This window comes from Hibiscus syriacus, unplaced genomic scaffold (genome assembly GCF_006381635.1).
Source record: "Hibiscus syriacus cultivar Baekdansim isolate YM2019G1 unplaced genomic scaffold, ASM638163v2 tig00006715_pilon, whole genome shotgun sequence".
Taxonomy (NCBI): Eukaryota; Viridiplantae; Streptophyta; class Magnoliopsida; order Malvales; family Malvaceae; genus Hibiscus; species Hibiscus syriacus.
In genome coordinates this window covers 11,908-29,366 of record NW_024062107.1, presented here as the reverse complement: position 1 = coordinate 29,366, position 17,459 = coordinate 11,908, and the positions used below count along the sequence as shown (strand labels likewise).

The following is a 17,459-nucleotide window of genomic DNA, read 5'->3' as shown; positions in this document are numbered from 1 at the left end:
TGAAAGTTTATGTACTAAAACTGATCGAAACTGATAGTTTAAGTATTAAAAATATTTTGTTTTTAACAGCAATACACTAAAATGAAATAAAAATTGAATTTTAGGTATAATTTTGAAAAATTGAAAGTTTAGGTATTAAAACATATCAAAACCGATAGTTTAGATACTATATGTGTAGTTTACCCACAATTTTATTGCTCGACTCGTTACTCGTTTAGCTCGTTGAATTTTCACTTGACTCGTGCTCGTTAGAAAAACTTTTTGTTTGACTCGACTCGTTAAACTCGTTGTTCATTAAGCTCGTTAAGCTCATTGAAATTTTTATCTCATCTTTTTAAGTATAGGAAAAATCTATTAGTACTGTATAGAGCTTAATATAAACGTAAATCAATAAATTTAACAAAAAATTATCAAAACGGTGCTTGAAACAATTTTAAAGTCTAAACTTCAAAATAATAATCCAAAAATACATTAAAATAATCTATAAGATTTGATTTTTGAATGTCTTAAAATATTAATTAAAAATGTAATATTTTATTTTTGTTTATTAGAAAATTAATAGATTAATAATTTGTCATCTTTTTTATTATTTATCAGCAACTTAATATTTTTTAATGAAATCATTTTTTAAGATAACTACTAAAATACTATAAAAAAATTAAAGAACTGCTCGCGAACTTATCGAGTCAAATTAGGCTTTGCTTGATTCAACTCGTTAAAGTCTCGAGTCAAATCAACCCAAATCAGGTTTTTACTGAATTTTGACAAAGTCAAATTCGAACTGCTCACGAGCAGTTCAACTCATTAAGCACCCCTATTGATTACAAGATAATATTTGCTCATAATTAATATATGACAACGAACACATACCTTACAGACGCATCTATTCAAATTTAATACCTTAAAAGACAATAATACTCTTTTTAACCACTAAAGTGAATCAACATATTCAAGTATCATTATAATAAGTTGTCATGTTATCTTGATTAATGTAATGTATAATTATTTTTAAGACAATATGGACATATCAAGCATGTTTAATAATAGAGTAAACTATATATTTTGTACCTAAACTATCAAATTTGATTCATTTAAATACCTAAAATTTTAAAAAATTTAAAATCATATCTAAAGTTTAATTTTTATTTCATTTTAGTACCCGAAATTAAAAACTTAATGCATTTAAAACCTAAACTATATTTATCGGGTAATTTAAAAGTTTTGAACCTAAAATGAAATAAAAAACTAAACTTTTGGTATGGTTTTGAAAAAATTAAAAGTTTAAGTACTAAAACGGATTAAAATTAATAGTTTAGGTACTAAACACATAATTTACCCTTAATAGTATGATTAATAATTTCTTGGATAAATGCAATCTTGTATGTCAATGGATATTAATAGGTATAGATAGTTATATACTGTTCAGCCTTTAGAACTAAACCGACTATCCGAATTTAGAGAGCCCACCACCGCATGTGGTGGTTAACAGTTTACCGATGTTGCTCCCGGCCACATTTACAACTCAGCTCCTAAACAACTACCATTTATGGATGACTTTCATGACGTGCTTTATATGGATGACTTTCATGAGACGTGCTTTATTTTGATAGGTCGGAGTCTTTTCAACTCTTGGGAAAGTTCTTGGCTACGCTTAGCGGCAGCCACTACCGCGTTCATCAATGTTCCCCGGAAGCCGTTCTTCTCTAACTCGTGGATGCCGGCGATTGTCGTCCCACCGGGAGATGTAACATCGTCTTTCAGCTGACCGGGGTGCTTCCCGGACTGAACAGCCATGGAAGCTGCTCCAAGAACCTGCAAAAGAAAACAAAAAACGGAAAGGGTTTGCATCGAATAATAGCATGCAGGGACTGAGGCATGGTATAGGTTACTGATACCTAAGGCCAGTGACAGCATCAAACAGCTTCTCATCAGCTTTCCATATCATGCCAACTGATCCGAATAATTTGCCGACTAATACCCCATCCTGTTCTGTTGCAGATCCTCCCAAGCTCATAACTGTACACTCGAAAAGGATAAGATATTTCATATTTGTATTGCCATGCATTGGTCACTAAGATGATATACGACAAAATATTGCGAAAAAAACTTGTGGGTTTAGAAGAATCATATTCCGATAGTGGACCGCTATTTGAATCCTTGACTATAACTTTAGAGTTGATTCGCTTATAAGCATTTAATGAGGGAAAAGTGGACCGCAACCAAGAATTAATAAATTCTAGTGAACAATATTTTTTAATTGAAAGTGAAAGAACCTAGACTAAATTCTAGAGAACAATGCAAAAGTACATTACATTTAATTTGAATGTTTATAAATTTTAATTTATTTTGTTGTTAAGTATTTTCTGCATAACTTGTGTCTTAATTAAAATGTATGGTTGTTGTTAATTAAATAAAGCTACATGATATGCAAAATCTATTAATCTTAGCCAAAGAATGGTAATTAGTGGCGTTTGTATCCAAAAACGTTGCTATAGATCTGACCTTTTGCGGCATTTGTTCCAAAAATGCCGCTATAAATAGTGACCTTTTGCGGTGTTTGATCAGAAACGCCGCTATAGATATCGACATTTTGCGGCGTTTGCTCCAAAAACGCTGCTATAGATTTTTACCTATTGCGGCGCAAGTATGGCTAGTGCTTCTTGCGACGTTTTTTGTATCGCAACAAGTGCTTTTAGCGACGCTTAAAAATGCCGCTATAGGACTCAAAAAACACCGCTAAAACTCTGTTTTTGTTGTAGTATAGGTGTAACACCCCCAACCCGCACTCGACCCGAATACGAGTTTGAGGTGTCACATTGACTTTTCAAACTTTGATTCTTGACAAAATTCAAAGAAAATTTAAAACTTTCATTAAAATAAAAGCGGTTTATTTACATAATTGACGAAATTACCTAAAATCGATCAGAGCATATTCAACTCAATCAATTAGTACATGCCAACTATATTCAAATTAACCAAACACATTTAAATCATCAATTTTCTGATCTGAAATTTTGTAAGGGAGATGCTGACCTGTCTTGCTCTTCTTCACTTCTCTTCTCGCTTCTGTAACCTACGTGTGAAACAATCACACGCTAAGTGTATGAATTAGTGAGGCAATAAACATATAATGTAAACTATAACTTGTAATCATGCATGAACAATTACTGCTATCACATCATACCCAAACATATATCCATTCATATATATATCAAATACACACATACATAATTATCTTCTTTCCTATCATTATCATATTATCACTATTCATATTTATATTCTCTTGTTTATATGATCCATTATGTTCATATCCTATATCTTATAACATATACAATAATAACACACACATATCATATCATATAATTCATATCACAAAATACATATGTGAGTCTATGTACACCTGTGAGAACTGTAGATATGTGAGTCTATAGAGGTTGTGCACTATGCTGTCACCACAGCTCGTATGAGGTCCCACTAAGGGCTATGAAATTTTGTCTCGAATGACCTATCCAGAGGTCATAAAGAACCTCGACAACTGTCCATATGTTCCTTAGAACATAGATATACTGTCCATATGTCTCGAAAGACATAGGTAATTCTGTCCATATGTTCCGTAGAACATAGGTAAACCCTCGAATCTTGGCATGCCAACTATACCTATCGCTCTCGTATCATATACCATGGGCATTTATCTTTATATCATTTCATATATACACTTTCATATCACATTTCATATAATCTCATAGCTTCTTTCACATATACATGTAGTCACATATAATCGTACATACATACAATTCATGTCATCCATATACGTATAATCATATGATTCACTTTCACGTATCACCTATACTTTCTCTTTCATATATCTCATGACTCTTTATCTCATTCTCATATGATCACATAATCGTGTAGTTCACTTCTCATATCACTTTGCATGGTTTTACATAAACATATATCATATCTTATTCATATATATATATATATATATCCGCAAAAACATGTAAGCACATATTTTCTTATCTTATAATTTATGTTACATATGCATGTAATCTTATAACTCATTGTTAAGTAACTCAAATAACATTGTATTATTATATACTTTATTCCATAACCATATATTCACATAGCATATATATATATACACTCATACAATCAAGTATGTATACATTTCATATTAATCACATACTTCATGCACTATACTATCGGAAATAGACTTATCACAAGTCAATTTCCATATAATTCGATGTAATAAGATGCACTCACCTTGGCCTCACTTGCTATCAATTACTCCTATGGCTTTCTTTCTCTTCTTGATCAATTCTAACCTTTCAATCATTACGGAACTTGCTCTCAGTCGATATCTACACAATCACACATTGATACATATCAATATCCAATTGATATACTCTAATCTATCATTTCTTATACCAAAAGAAAGGTATATTTCTGTTTCCCCTTTGAAGTGCATCGATACATTCTACAGTGCATCGATGCATTCTTTAACATGTGCATCGATGCACTACCCATGCATCGATACACCAATCACCTTCGATGTTTTCATTTTAAGGGGGTGCATCGATGCACTCCTTATGCATCGATGCACTACTTGCATTCGATGTTCATTTATTTGAGAGTACATCGATACACATTGAAGATGCATCGATGCACACAACCCAGAAATTACATTTTGAGCCCGAAAATTCTTACTTTGTCCTCAAATTCTACTTATTAACCCCTCCTTATACCTTAAAACTTATCTATACATATGTAAACCTTCTTATAACACTATAACACTTCACCATCTCTCATAATTCACCATAATTCTTGAATAAAAGAATTTCATCAAAATTTCCATGTGTTCTAAATTCAATTCTATCACTTCTAACTTCTTAATTAACCATTTGACAAGTCAAATCCATCTTTAAAACTTCAAAAACCTTTCTATAACAAAAGTTCATTTCTACACCCTTTATATAATTTCCTTTTTAATTCTCTATTCTTGATGTTTAAAGCTTATATAAGCTTTCCTTAAGCTTATATAAGCTTTTCTTAAGCTTATATAATACTCAAAGAATCAAAATCAACTTATAAATCCAAGAATTAAACAGCTGAAATTAAATTCACCTTTAACTGAGGCTTATGGGGAGAAGAAGAAACTGAAGAAGAAAACTCTAGATACATTTCCTCATTTCTCACGTTTTTATATCCCTTAAAAAGAGAGAATAAAAATCTTCTCTTAGAAAAGACCACAATATCGTTGTTACTTTCCAACTTTACTATTAAATCCAACATCAAATTTCTTCAATTAAATCTATGAACTTTTAACTTATTTTGAAATTGAGCACATAGTTTTCAAAAATTGCAATTTAGTCACCGACCCTGATTTGGGATGTTACAATAGGCATCACCCAGATAGATCGACCATGGCCAACCCATTCCTGAACAAAATAAAAATAGCATTTCATTGAAATGAAGTCTAGTATCTAACACTACAATTGCACATGAAGACAACAAGAGTCTCAAGGAGTATACAATGTGGTCTAGTATGGCCATTTGGTTAAATCTTATCTAGACAAATAAGAACAAGGAGAAAAAGGAATTTTTATAGTCAATTCGACGATTCTGTCACTGTCAAGCAAGTAGCAAAGAGTATTTTGCACCGGATGCAAGCTAGAGTAGAGGAAAGGAACGAAGGTAGCTCAAGCATTATCGTTATATAAGATTACATTCACCTTCTAAGCATGATAAGTTTATCACCACCAAATGCACTGATCCATCTAAGAATGGGTTCATGTTCAGTCCGATCGAGAGGGTATGAAATAGAGCTAGACCAATGGGAGAGGAACGATGGTCTCGAGCGAAAGCGAGAGGATATGAAACGCTTGGGTCTTTTGGTTTGAGAAAAGAAAAGATTGGTTTAAAAGTAATCACTTGATGAAAGATTCAATCGGTTTCGGGTTTAGGATGATATGATGGAAGATTCATCTTTTGGGACTCTCTACAAATTTCAAATAAAATGTAAGTATAAAATACAACTCTAATAATTCAAAAAAAATTAGTCACTAGTGGAATGATTTTGAAATTCGAGCCAATCTCTTAACTTGAAGAACTTGATTCGACTCAATATTTTTTATAATTACGAGATAAACATAAGGTGATATTTATTCAAAAACTCTCAATCATTTCACAATGAACATTCATACCCATACATTCGCGGTGCTCGAATCCAATACCTCAAGGGATAACAACAATCTCAAGAGTATAAACATAATTTAACTTATAAAATAAGACTCATAAACTCAACTAATTCAAAAAATTTAAACTAGACTCGATCAAATATTCATATCTAATGAAAAGCAAACTCAAATAAGCTAATTAGTACCATATAAACATGGTTAAAAACTGAGCTATTAAATAAAAAAATATTAAATTTTAATAATCAAAATAGGAATAAAAGATAATTAAATGATTTATAACATTATCTTTCAATAGAATAGAACTTGTCTACCTCTTCTTTCTCTTTGGTATCTCTTTTGGTGCCCCGTTAATCTTCCAAATTATTTAGAGTTTAGATAAGAATATATAAGAGGGAGTAAAATTCGACTCAACTCAAAAACTGTTTTTTTTTTATTTTGAGTTATTCGAGTTAATTTGAATTATAAATTTGGTTTTCAAGTTTAAGTCGAGTTGAAATTTTGAATTTTTGAGTTACTTGAAAAACCAAAAATTTGACACAGTATTTTGATAGTTTTACGATTTAGTCCCTAATTTCATTATTTCTTCAATTCCTCTTCATTTTAAGTCTATTTTTACAAAATTTGAACTACATGCTCCTAAACCATAATAGAATACACGTGTACTTTTAATTCATCTTTTTGATAATAATTTTTAATTTTTTAATTTATTCCTTTAATTTTTCATAATCTTCTTATTTCTTAAATTCGACATTTATTTTAAGTTTTTTTATCAAATTTGAGCCATATGCTCCTAAGCCATAGTAGAATACATGTGTACTTTCAATTCCTTTTTTGATAACAATTTTTTTTATTTTTCAATTTAGTCCTTCAATTTTTCATAATCTCCTTATTCATTTAATTTGTGATTTATTTTAAGTCACTTTTTATTAGAATCTGCTGGGAATTATTTTTTAACTAAAGATACAATATATTTTTATTTAGTCCCTAAACTTTGCATTTTACTCAACTTGGTATTTCAACTACAATTGTTTGCAAATTCTTTCTTCTCATCAATTCCTTGACTCGTTTATACTCTCTTCAATATTTTACCCTCAAAATACTTTCTTTAAAATATAATATTATGAATATATCATAATTTTAAATTGTATTTGATATATTAAATAAAATTATAATATGAAAGAATAATATATATATATATATATATATAATGCTTTAGATAAAGTCAAAAAAATTGGAACAAATCATTGCCAATACTGTAAATAATTATAATAAAATTAGTATAGAAACTCGAATATCTCGACTCAAATTTTTTAAACTCGACCCGATTCGAAAAAATTTCAAGTTAAGTTCGAGTTGTAAAATAAGACTCGTCAACTTGAATAACTCGAAATTTTTTGACTCGACTCGATCGAATGCTCACCCTTAAGGACGGAGTCAAGATTCTAATCCAAGAGATGTAAGGTAAGTAACAATAAAAATTGAGAGGATATAATTAAAATAAACCAAAATTTAAAAATTTAAATACATGTTTATCTTTATATACTTTTTAATAATAAAAATTAGGGGGGGCAATGGCGCCCCAACCTTACACATAATTTCGTCCAAGGTTATGAACTTGAAGAGAAATTATTATATGGTCTCGGTTCCCCATATCATCCGTGGTCTCAACCAATAATATTTGTACATATCATTTATTTTTTAAGGTAACTCATCACATATTTCCTACATATAAATAATAACTGAGTAATTATTTAAAAATTTGTGGGTGTCATTCATTGGACCACGGATGACGTGCACTGAACCAAGTTCATCAAATAATTTTTCGAACTTGAGACCTATTTAAATGATATAAACTTGTTTGATATCCTGCAAGTGAATATCTATGTAAGTATATAACTAAGAGATCTTATTATCTTCCCTTTCTCTATTTCTTCTTCACTGCAAAAACATCTCAATCAAAATCTTACCGAACACACAGTCCTCCACCTACAACAGAAGGAATTACAACCGATGTATCAATTCATCACCGTTATCATCCCAGTAAACAACTTTAAACCATCGTATTACCCGTTGCACGTCATCACTTTTCATATTAATTCAAGATATCATATAGAATGCAGCAGGTTCAACGTTTAAAACTAAAAGAACGATGACGAAAAGTAGTGTTTGTTCACCGGTTGACGAAAAGTGGGCATCTGAGTATACCTATACGTCCAAAAGACATCTTTCTTCGTCAAATACATAAACGGATTTCATCTTAACGTGATCCTCAACACAACACCTTCAAAGATCAGTCTTCAACGCTTTGTGAGACATGGAGAACCAAGGGGGGCATGGCAGGGAGATCAGTTTCGCGAGCCGGTTGACCCGAAGCGAAGTGCAGCGACGCATGATGATGTTACCGGTTCTCGCCGTGGCGGCCTTCTTCGAGTACGAAGAAGGTCGGCTGTTTTTCATGGACGTTAAGGACAGTTTAGGGCAGGCGTGGATATTTCTCTGCAGATTCCATGCAAACGAAGAGATGGGGAACTACTTCTGTATCAGTTGGCCGCAGTTTTCGATGGAGAAAGGGCTTAAAGAGAATGATGAAGTCATTTTCACGGATAGGCCTCGACTCGAAGGTGAAAGCCCTGAGAGGAAGTTCAAGGTTGAGATCAAGAGGAAGATCAGGCTGTTCGGGGTGGACATGTGGGGAGAACTCAACGTGTAAATCCCCATGTGCTTTGATCTTCAATAAAGGGGAATAAGGCTATAGTCAATATGAGCGATATGTCATTTGAACTATATATATCTTTCATGTTTAATAAAGTACGAGGTTTCAAATATATTTTACGCTCAAAGCCATGCGAACGGACAGGTGGGAATCGAAACCTCCGCCACCGATATAGTAAAGGGTTCGACGGCGGGTTCTTATGACGGAGGGTGGTGGTAAAATTCGACAACTGCCGAACTTTATCTATGACTGCTGGAGGGAAATTTGTCTCCCATGGTGACCAATAAGCCGCTTTAACATGTGGTGGCGACGCCATTGCATGGTGTCGAGATGTTTTTCAAATGACAAATGGTGACCGATTTCTAAATAATCTATTAGTTCGGGGACCAAACCAAAATTATACTATTAAAAATCTTACCACTTGCACCACTTATCTTTGAATATAATTCACATATCCGTGTAAGTCACCGCCCCAGAGTCCGATATCGTCGGCCCGGTCACCGGACGGGATTCAATGGCGCAAGGGCAACCCCAAAACCAACTTCCGGTAATCCTTCATTAACCCACGATTCTATACCAAATTCTCCATTGAAATTACTCGATTTCTAATTTGATTAAATTTTTATTTATTGTATGATTAATTTTTTTCTTTTACTTTCTTCAATGATTATTTTGTTTAGAGGTGAGTAAAACTCGATTCGACTCAAAAGTATATTTTTTACTCGACTAGATTAAAAAAACTCGACTCGAAATGACTTTGAGTTGTAATTTCATAAACTCGACTTGACTAAAAAAATTTCAAGCTCGAGTTGTAAAATACAACTCGAATAACTCAATTTTTTTAGTAATAAGTATATGAATTTTCAAGTTTGAGTCGAATAAATCAAATAAATTTTTTAATCTAATACAAATGGAATATTGCTTGTGGTTATTGGTAGAGACGGAAATAATCAGATTTCAATTGTATGAACAATTGTTGAAGGGGAAGGGGAAGGGGAAAAATCAAGGAGATGATTTTTGCATAAACTTATGGTTGGCTTAAAGCATCCTAACGATGAAAGACTATTGTTGGTCAATAACGAATAAATTGGTCAAATGACCACACTGAAATCTTTTTTGATCTAGAAGGTAACAATGAAAAAAAATTATACAAAAAGGTCACAATGTTTTTTTTTTTCTTTTAAAAGTATAGAGACTTCTTTTACCTTTTTACCTTTAATAAATGAAACGTAACGAAACACGACGATAATTTTAATTTAAATCTTTAGTAAGTACCATACATAAAAGAATTTAAAAAGTAAATGATTTTAGTACGTGTTTATTCTAAAAATTTGATTTTTTTGTTATTATTTATTTTATTGACGTGTACGTTTTAATATTTTATTTGTGTTCACCTATTATAAAAATGAGTAAATTATTCAAATGATCATTTAATTACGGGTTGATGTGAATATGACCGATATATTTTAATTTTGGCAATATGACCATATGACTATTTAAATGGTTTCAATGCATTCCCTTATCATTAAAAGCAAATGTTGCAGATGATGTGAACCTCTGACTTGTCGTTAATCAATAATTGTCGAATCAATTACGTAGTTTGTTTTCAAAAATAAGTGTTTACATTTAAATTACTTAAATAGTTATGCGGTCATATTGTCAAAATTGAAATAGTGTAAAAATAAGAGTAAATTAACCATCGACCATTTAATTATTTAGCCCTTTTACTTTTACCATCGATCTTTCAATTTTGTCAATCACACCATTAAACTGTTTAATTATTCTCAATCAAACCACTTGCCAGTAAAAGTTAATAGAATAGGTGAGGTGACAATGAAAAATTATGGTATAATCACTCATTTGGTCTATATTATCTATATATTCTCTCAATCTAGTCATACTTTTAATAAATTAAAATAAAGTTAGTCCTCCAACAAAATGGTGACATGTGGCACAACACATGACATCATTCGATTGGAGGATTAAATTTATTTTATTTTATTAAAAACTGGAATAAATTGAGAAAATATGTAAATTACATGGACCAACTGCAGTGCCATGTGTTAACTTTTACCGGCAAGTGGCTTGATTGAGAATAATTAAATAATTTAGTGGGCTGATTGATAAATTGAAAGATCAGTGATAAAAGTAAAAGGGCTAAATAGTTAAATGATCAATGGTATAATTTACCCGAAAAATAATTGCAATTGTTTCAAAACTATTAATGACTTAAAGATAATTAGACCATCAAAGTTTGGAGTGACCATTGCCCTCCCACCTGTAACATGGGTCCCTCCCTATATACGATATTGTTAAAAAAAATAATTGAATGACCAAAACAAATATATTTATAGATCAAATACCGAATAGGTGGTTTACCCTATAGTTTGAATTAAAACCAAACTTTTAGATGATAATCTCAAGTCAATGACATTAGCACAGTTGGAGGGACACCCGTTTATATCGGATCCCAATTCTCTTCCATTCCTTAATTTTCTTCTCACCGTCGTCCCCATTGGAAAAACAAGAACCCTCATCTTCATTGCATGTCTTGTCCAATTCCAAATCTTGAACAAAACAGAAACAAACAACTTTGGTTTCTTCTTCTTCTTCTGGTCGGTCTGGTTTTACATGGGGAATGTGAAGTCGAACGTGGCGGCAAGATTTGCATTCTTCCCACCAGACCCACCAACGTACGAGTTTATCAAGAATGAAGATGGGCGGCTGGTTCTTCAAGGCGTGCCGGCCGACAAGAACATGGATGTTCACTTGCTCGATACCAAAGGTGGTAATAAGATCGTCGCCACCTTTCGGAAACACCTCGCCGCTCGTTTAACGTTGTTGTATTCACATGGAAATGCTGCTGATTTAGGGCAGATGCATGAACTCTTCAACGAGCTCAGGTCCCACCTTCGGGTTAATATCATGAGGTTCGATAGGGATTTAAATTTCAATTACGACTACATTTTTAGTTAAGTTGTATTTATTGTTATCGCGGACATAATATATATTATCGTAGACGACACATTTATCGTTATATAACGATTTATTCTAATAATTTACAATTATTTAAATTCGTGATTGTGATGATGAGAGAATTATAATTGTTATCGCATATAATGACTTATTTTTTTTTTTTAAATTTGGATAAAGAGTTGCTATCGATGATCAATGAACCGAAGAACATGATAAATAATAGAGAAGACTCTCTCGCTTTTTCTCTTAGGATTAAGATCGTTTCATTGTTTATCATCTTTTTTTAATTCATTGAAATCATCGATCATGACTCTACGCTTAAATAAGAAGGAATTGACCGTAAAATATCGTCATAATCATAATTCTTCTACCCATATGTTATTTTTTATATTATCATTTTTACTTTTGATTTTGTAGTTATGATTATTCAGGATACGGATTGTCCACAAGCGAAGTAGAGCGACTCTTTCAAGATTGTTCAAATTTGTATTTATATAATTTAATTAAAAAAAATAAGCGCCTAAATTATATCTCTTTTTTATTTTTTTTTATCGAAGTAAGTATCTAATGTTTCTTTCGTTACCATTTAAAATACCTAAAATTTCATTTCGTGAGCATTTTAAGGTTATCCTACTTACAGTGATTAGAAAAAATCCGTTAACCAATAGTTGTTTGACACGTGACATTATTACGCTATCATTTTAAGATAATCTCATCAACCATCATTAAAAAATGTCAATTAATAGAGAGCAGGCGGTCAAAGATTTGTATCAGGGATGGAGCTCCTTAGGGCCCAAGAGGCCCAGCTCATGTTAAAATTTGTATATTCGATATAATTTTGATTTAATAGTATTTTGGTTCATGTAAAAATAAATATTTAAATTTAAAAAATATAAAAAATATTAAATATTTAATCAAGTAAGGGTCGAACTAAAGAATGATAAATCTATGTTCTCAAATTTTTGGTCTAATTACAATTTAAGTCATTGTAAGTTTAAATATTAGACAAATTAGAAGTTATTTTTTAAGTTTTGAGTTTTTTTTTAATTTAGGGTGAATACAAGATAATATTTGTACAAAAACTTTAAATTATTTGACAATGAACGCTCATATCCCTACATACGTGCTTGAACTCGGAATTTCAAGGATAACAACAACCCTTAATCACTAAAGTCGCTTGATTCATGTTAAATTTCGAGTTTAAATACCTAATAAATCTTTACATTTTTCTTAAATAATCTAATATTTCGACCATTGCCAGTGATGTCTGATCGGACAATGATATATGAGATTTATGGATTAGTAATTTAGAACACTTATTTTTTTTATTTTTTTATATTGTGAATTGCTTGAAAATGTTTGTTAATTCTCGTGCAACTTCAATATAGCCATCTGAAGTAAACACATATCATGACGTAGAAGCAGTGTACAATTATTTGAAGAACGAATATGGAGAGGAAGATTTGATTGTGTATGGCCAATCCGTCGGAAGCGGAACCGACTCTCCATTTAGCTTATCGTTTAAAGAAACTCGGTGGCGGCGTTCTTCACAGCGCCATCCTTTCCGGCCTTCGGGTCTTATATCCGGTCAAGATGACGTTCTGCTTCGATATCTTCAAGGTAAGTTTCACCGTAACACGTCCTTATGTCATTTCGTATTCGATTGGAACTTGAAAGGTCTTTCCGATCGGTATTTGCAGAACATCGACAAAATCCGGCACGTCAACTGTCCGGTTCTGGTTATTCATGTAAGTGATGTTCATGTCTCTGTCCCCCATCTTTGTCGAATGATATCAATGGTTCACCTTCGCAGGGAACGGAAGACGACATTGTCGATTTCTCTCACGGAAAGAGATTGAGGGAACTCGCTAACGAGAAATATGATCCTTTATGGGTGGAAGGTGGTGGCCATTGCAACCTCGAAATGTTTCCGGAGTACATTAGGCATCTACGCAAATTCATAAAAGCGATGGAGGAGCTTTCGATCACGAAGCCGGCTAAAGAGCTTACGTCTACCCCCAAGCATTGCAGAGACTAACCATTGTAAATGCTTGAGATTGAAGACGAAGTGAAGTGCTTCGAAGAAGGAATCATGAATCCGAACACGTATAGTTTCATCCTCTTGCCCCCATTGAGAGGCCGCCGGGGCTTCATCTGTTTCTCTGAGATTTATAAATTCATAGGGATCATAGATATGCAGTCTCCGATTCAGATTCGTATTTTGAACTATCGATATTCATAGGGTTTCATGTATAATATTACAAAGTTGAACTCAAAACATTCAGCAAGAAAGAGACGAGAAATAGAACAGAGCATACCAAAAATGAATCGGCGGCGGACTTTGACTCGTTCCATTGCCATTCCTACGGTCCACCACGTTTTCCGACATTCGGTCTATGGCCGGGAATCTATGTAACTATTGTAATCTCATCTTCTCATGGATGCAAGGCAGAAAATCTGAAAAAGAGAAGATCTTATAGTAATATGTCCACACAGTAGTATGACAGTTTATTCCCCTTCCCAACCCATTTGTCGAGCTCTTTGCTCCCACGATGTTGTAACTTTCCTCTCACGGATTAGCAAGGCCTCGGCTCGCTCTCTTGCTTCCTCGCAGGTTTCGGTGGCCGAGATACATTTTTCAGCCTCCTTTTGGTACTGGGAAGCCACCCTTTTCGCCTCACCAAAGGTGATGTTCACATGACGGGAATGCTCGTCGGCAACAGCCTCCTGCAACTTCAACTCCTCCATCAAAATGTCCACGAATTGCTTCTCCATCTCTTGTTTGAGATCAGGGTCATTGCTTCCACAATCTGTGACATCATAGTTCATATCAGGCATACATGATTCTGGTTCATCAGATGAAACGGCAACGACTCGATATAGGTTAAAAAGTCGAATTCGAAGAAATAAGTCATAAGTAAAACCGACTTGAGTTGATAAAATAAACTCTAACCTGTGACTGAGAGATTGCTCAATCCTACAGAAAAAGAACAAAAGCACAAAAAAGATGAGTAATTCACTCAGACAACTACAGTTTCGAGTAGCAGACACATGCACACTTGACACAAACTTTTACAACCAGTGCCATCGAAACTAGCAGAAACACAAAAGGAGGAAATCAATGGCGAAAATGCATAAGCTGCGGATTCGACATGATAGATCATCATCACAAGGTAATATAGTCCAAACACAAGAGAAGAGGTAATGTCAGGCGTGAAAGAAACCCGAAAATGTAAAGACCAGTTCATCGTCCTAGATGTAAAACCCGGAGAGTGTGTAGTTTATATCTCCCTACATACCGAAAAGTAGCAAAATAACAGGACAAAGGGAACCATAACTCTTTTCTACGACATGTTATTGTATGGTTAGTAAGCCCTACAATCTCGAAATGTCGATCACCATTGATAATGCAAAGTGAGAAATCATCGATCGAGTATCGGTTATTGTGAGTGTTTAAATATAGTAATCATAGTTTCTCTCATTAAGTGATCAGCGGCTTTTCAACACGTAACCGCCGTGCTATCTCCGGACACCATCACTCTTTTTTCCATGTTTCAGATACCACCATCTATTTGGTTGCCTATGCTCTCTCCTTACCCATTCTAGCCATTTTCATTCTGTAAAGATCAACCTTCTTCGGATAGAAAGAACAATACCGACTGAGTTCCATCTTCTTCGTTTGGGTGCACGAATGTAATACTAATATTAACAGAGTCATCATCAGTGATGGACCGAGGAGACACCCAGCAGTTGCCCATAAAAATTTCAAATTATCGTATGTTATAGATATTTTCTTTGTATTTTCTATTGATAATTTATTTTCGACCTCTAAAGTTTTATAAATTCGCCACTAAAAATAAGCTTCACAAATAAGTACCTAAAGTTTTCATTTAAGTATCTAAAATATTTTTTTGATCAAAATAAACATCTAAAGTTGAAACGTAATATTAATTAAAGAATACTTAAGCCCAAAAATATTATAAGTTGTCACTCTAACATAAAATCTTACTCCTAATCATCGTTCACTTTAACTCGAAACTCCTTACAATTTTGTCCCACAAGAGATCCCAGATGTGGGATTGAGTTCATTACTCAACATATGATTAAGCAAAGCAAGCACAAATCCGAATTCAAATTAGGGTTTACTCGCAAATCAACACCCAAGCAGCAGCAACAAATCAAAACCCCAAATCGAAGAAACAGGAACTTCACAAAGAATTAACAAACAAACTCAAACCCAAATCTCAGAATTCAAAGTTAGCAACAAAACAGCAGATCAAAACTTCAAATTCCTCAAATGGGCAATCCATAAGTAAATAAAAAATCTGACAGTAAATCCAGAATCACAAAAAAGGGAAGCGATACCAGGCGCAACGTTGAGGAGGGAAAGAGGAGGAGGACAATCACAGTTGCAAGGAGGACAAGAAGATTTGGAATCAGTGAGCTTGAGAGTAGTTTTGTTGAATCTCCAGTAAAGAGCTGGTCCACAAACTGCAATAGCTGAAACTACAGCAAATTTTACGAGGCATAGCCTCAAGCAAGTCCCTGGTGATGATCGCCTTGACATGGTTTACTATCTTCTCTATCTCTTTACTTCGATTCTCTCACTCTTTCTCTTATAGTGCTGATGGAACACTGAGATCTAAACAGGGGTGCATTGATTGGTGACTATAAAAATGAAAACTACTGCTTCAACTGCTTTTTAATGTTTTCATTCTCATGTCATTTTTCCATTAACCTTTAGAAATTAGCTTCTTTCACCCAAAAAAATAAAATAAAATAGTGTAAATTACGTGTTTAATATCTAAACTATCAGTTTTAATTTGTTTTAGTATTTAAACTTTTAATTTTTTAAATTCATACCTAAAGCTTAGTTTTTATTTTATTTTAGTACCTATCATTAAAAACTTTAGTTTTGTTTCATTTTAGTACTCCATCCAAAATTTATCATTAAGTTTTGAAAAAATTAAAAGTTTATGTACTAAAACGTACCAAAAAGGATAGTTTAGGCACTAAACACGTTACGTTTTTAATGGTGGGTATTAAAATGAAATAAAAATTAAACTTTAAATATGGTTTAGAAAAAATAACATTTTAAGTATTAAAATATATCAAAACTAATAGTTCAGATAGTAAAAGTAGGTACTAGACCTTTAGCTTCAAAATCGGGTTTCACCAAAAACAATCAAGATTAAATTATAAATTTTATCACTCAAATTTAATTTTACTCCTGTTTTGGTCGGTAAATTTTAAAAAATTTCATTTTAATCACTAAAATTTTAATTTACTCATATTTTAACCTATAGAACATTAAATCATAAATAAAAGGATGATATAATAGTCATATGTGTTGAAGTGGACTATTTTTTATTGACATGTACATATCATCAATTTCATATTTTCCTTTTTATCTTTTGGTTTTATCTTTTTTTTAGAGATTAAGATTTACAACTTCATCTCTTTGTCACATTGACGTCATAATCAACACGTTTTCTTCAACCACTCAATATATCGTTGAGCTTGTCTCATCGTCTCTGTTCACTTCATTAGTTTACATTTTTCTAAATCTCAAA

The 17,459-nt window shown here is 32.8% G+C and overlaps 2 protein-coding genes and 1 pseudogene across 3 annotated transcripts; 1 reads left to right on the top strand and 2 right to left on the bottom strand.

Moving 5' to 3' along the window:
* Positions 1-1,584: 1,584 nt before the first annotated feature.
* On the bottom strand, positions 1,585-2,014 carry LOC120200981 (pyrroline-5-carboxylate reductase-like). Its single transcript, XM_039201684.1, has 2 exons — positions 1,910-2,014; positions 1,585-1,812 (listed from the first exon to the last, which is right to left on the bottom strand). The coding sequence occupies exons 1-2, from the start codon at positions 2,012-2,014 to the stop codon at positions 1,585-1,587; spliced, it is 333 nt and encodes a 110-aa protein (XP_039057615.1).
* Positions 2,015-11,541: 9,527 nt separating this feature from the next.
* Positions 11,542-13,958, top strand: LOC120200980 (annotated as a pseudogene).
* A 147-nt stretch (positions 13,959-14,105) lies between these two features.
* LOC120200974 lies at positions 14,106-16,547 on the bottom strand. Of its 2 annotated transcripts, XM_039201678.1 has the most exons (3): positions 16,252-16,547; positions 14,840-14,863; positions 14,106-14,696 (listed from the first exon to the last, which is right to left on the bottom strand). In XM_039201678.1, exons 1-3 carry the CDS (start codon positions 16,451-16,453, stop codon positions 14,395-14,397), a joined length of 528 nt encoding a protein of 175 aa, XP_039057609.1. In that variant the 5' UTR covers positions 16,454-16,547; the 3' UTR covers positions 14,106-14,394. The 2 variants fall into 2 exon arrangements, with proteins under 2 accessions (XP_039057609.1, XP_039057610.1); XM_039201679.1 differs by lacking the exon at positions 14,840-14,863.
* Positions 16,548-17,459: the final 912 nt, after the last annotated feature.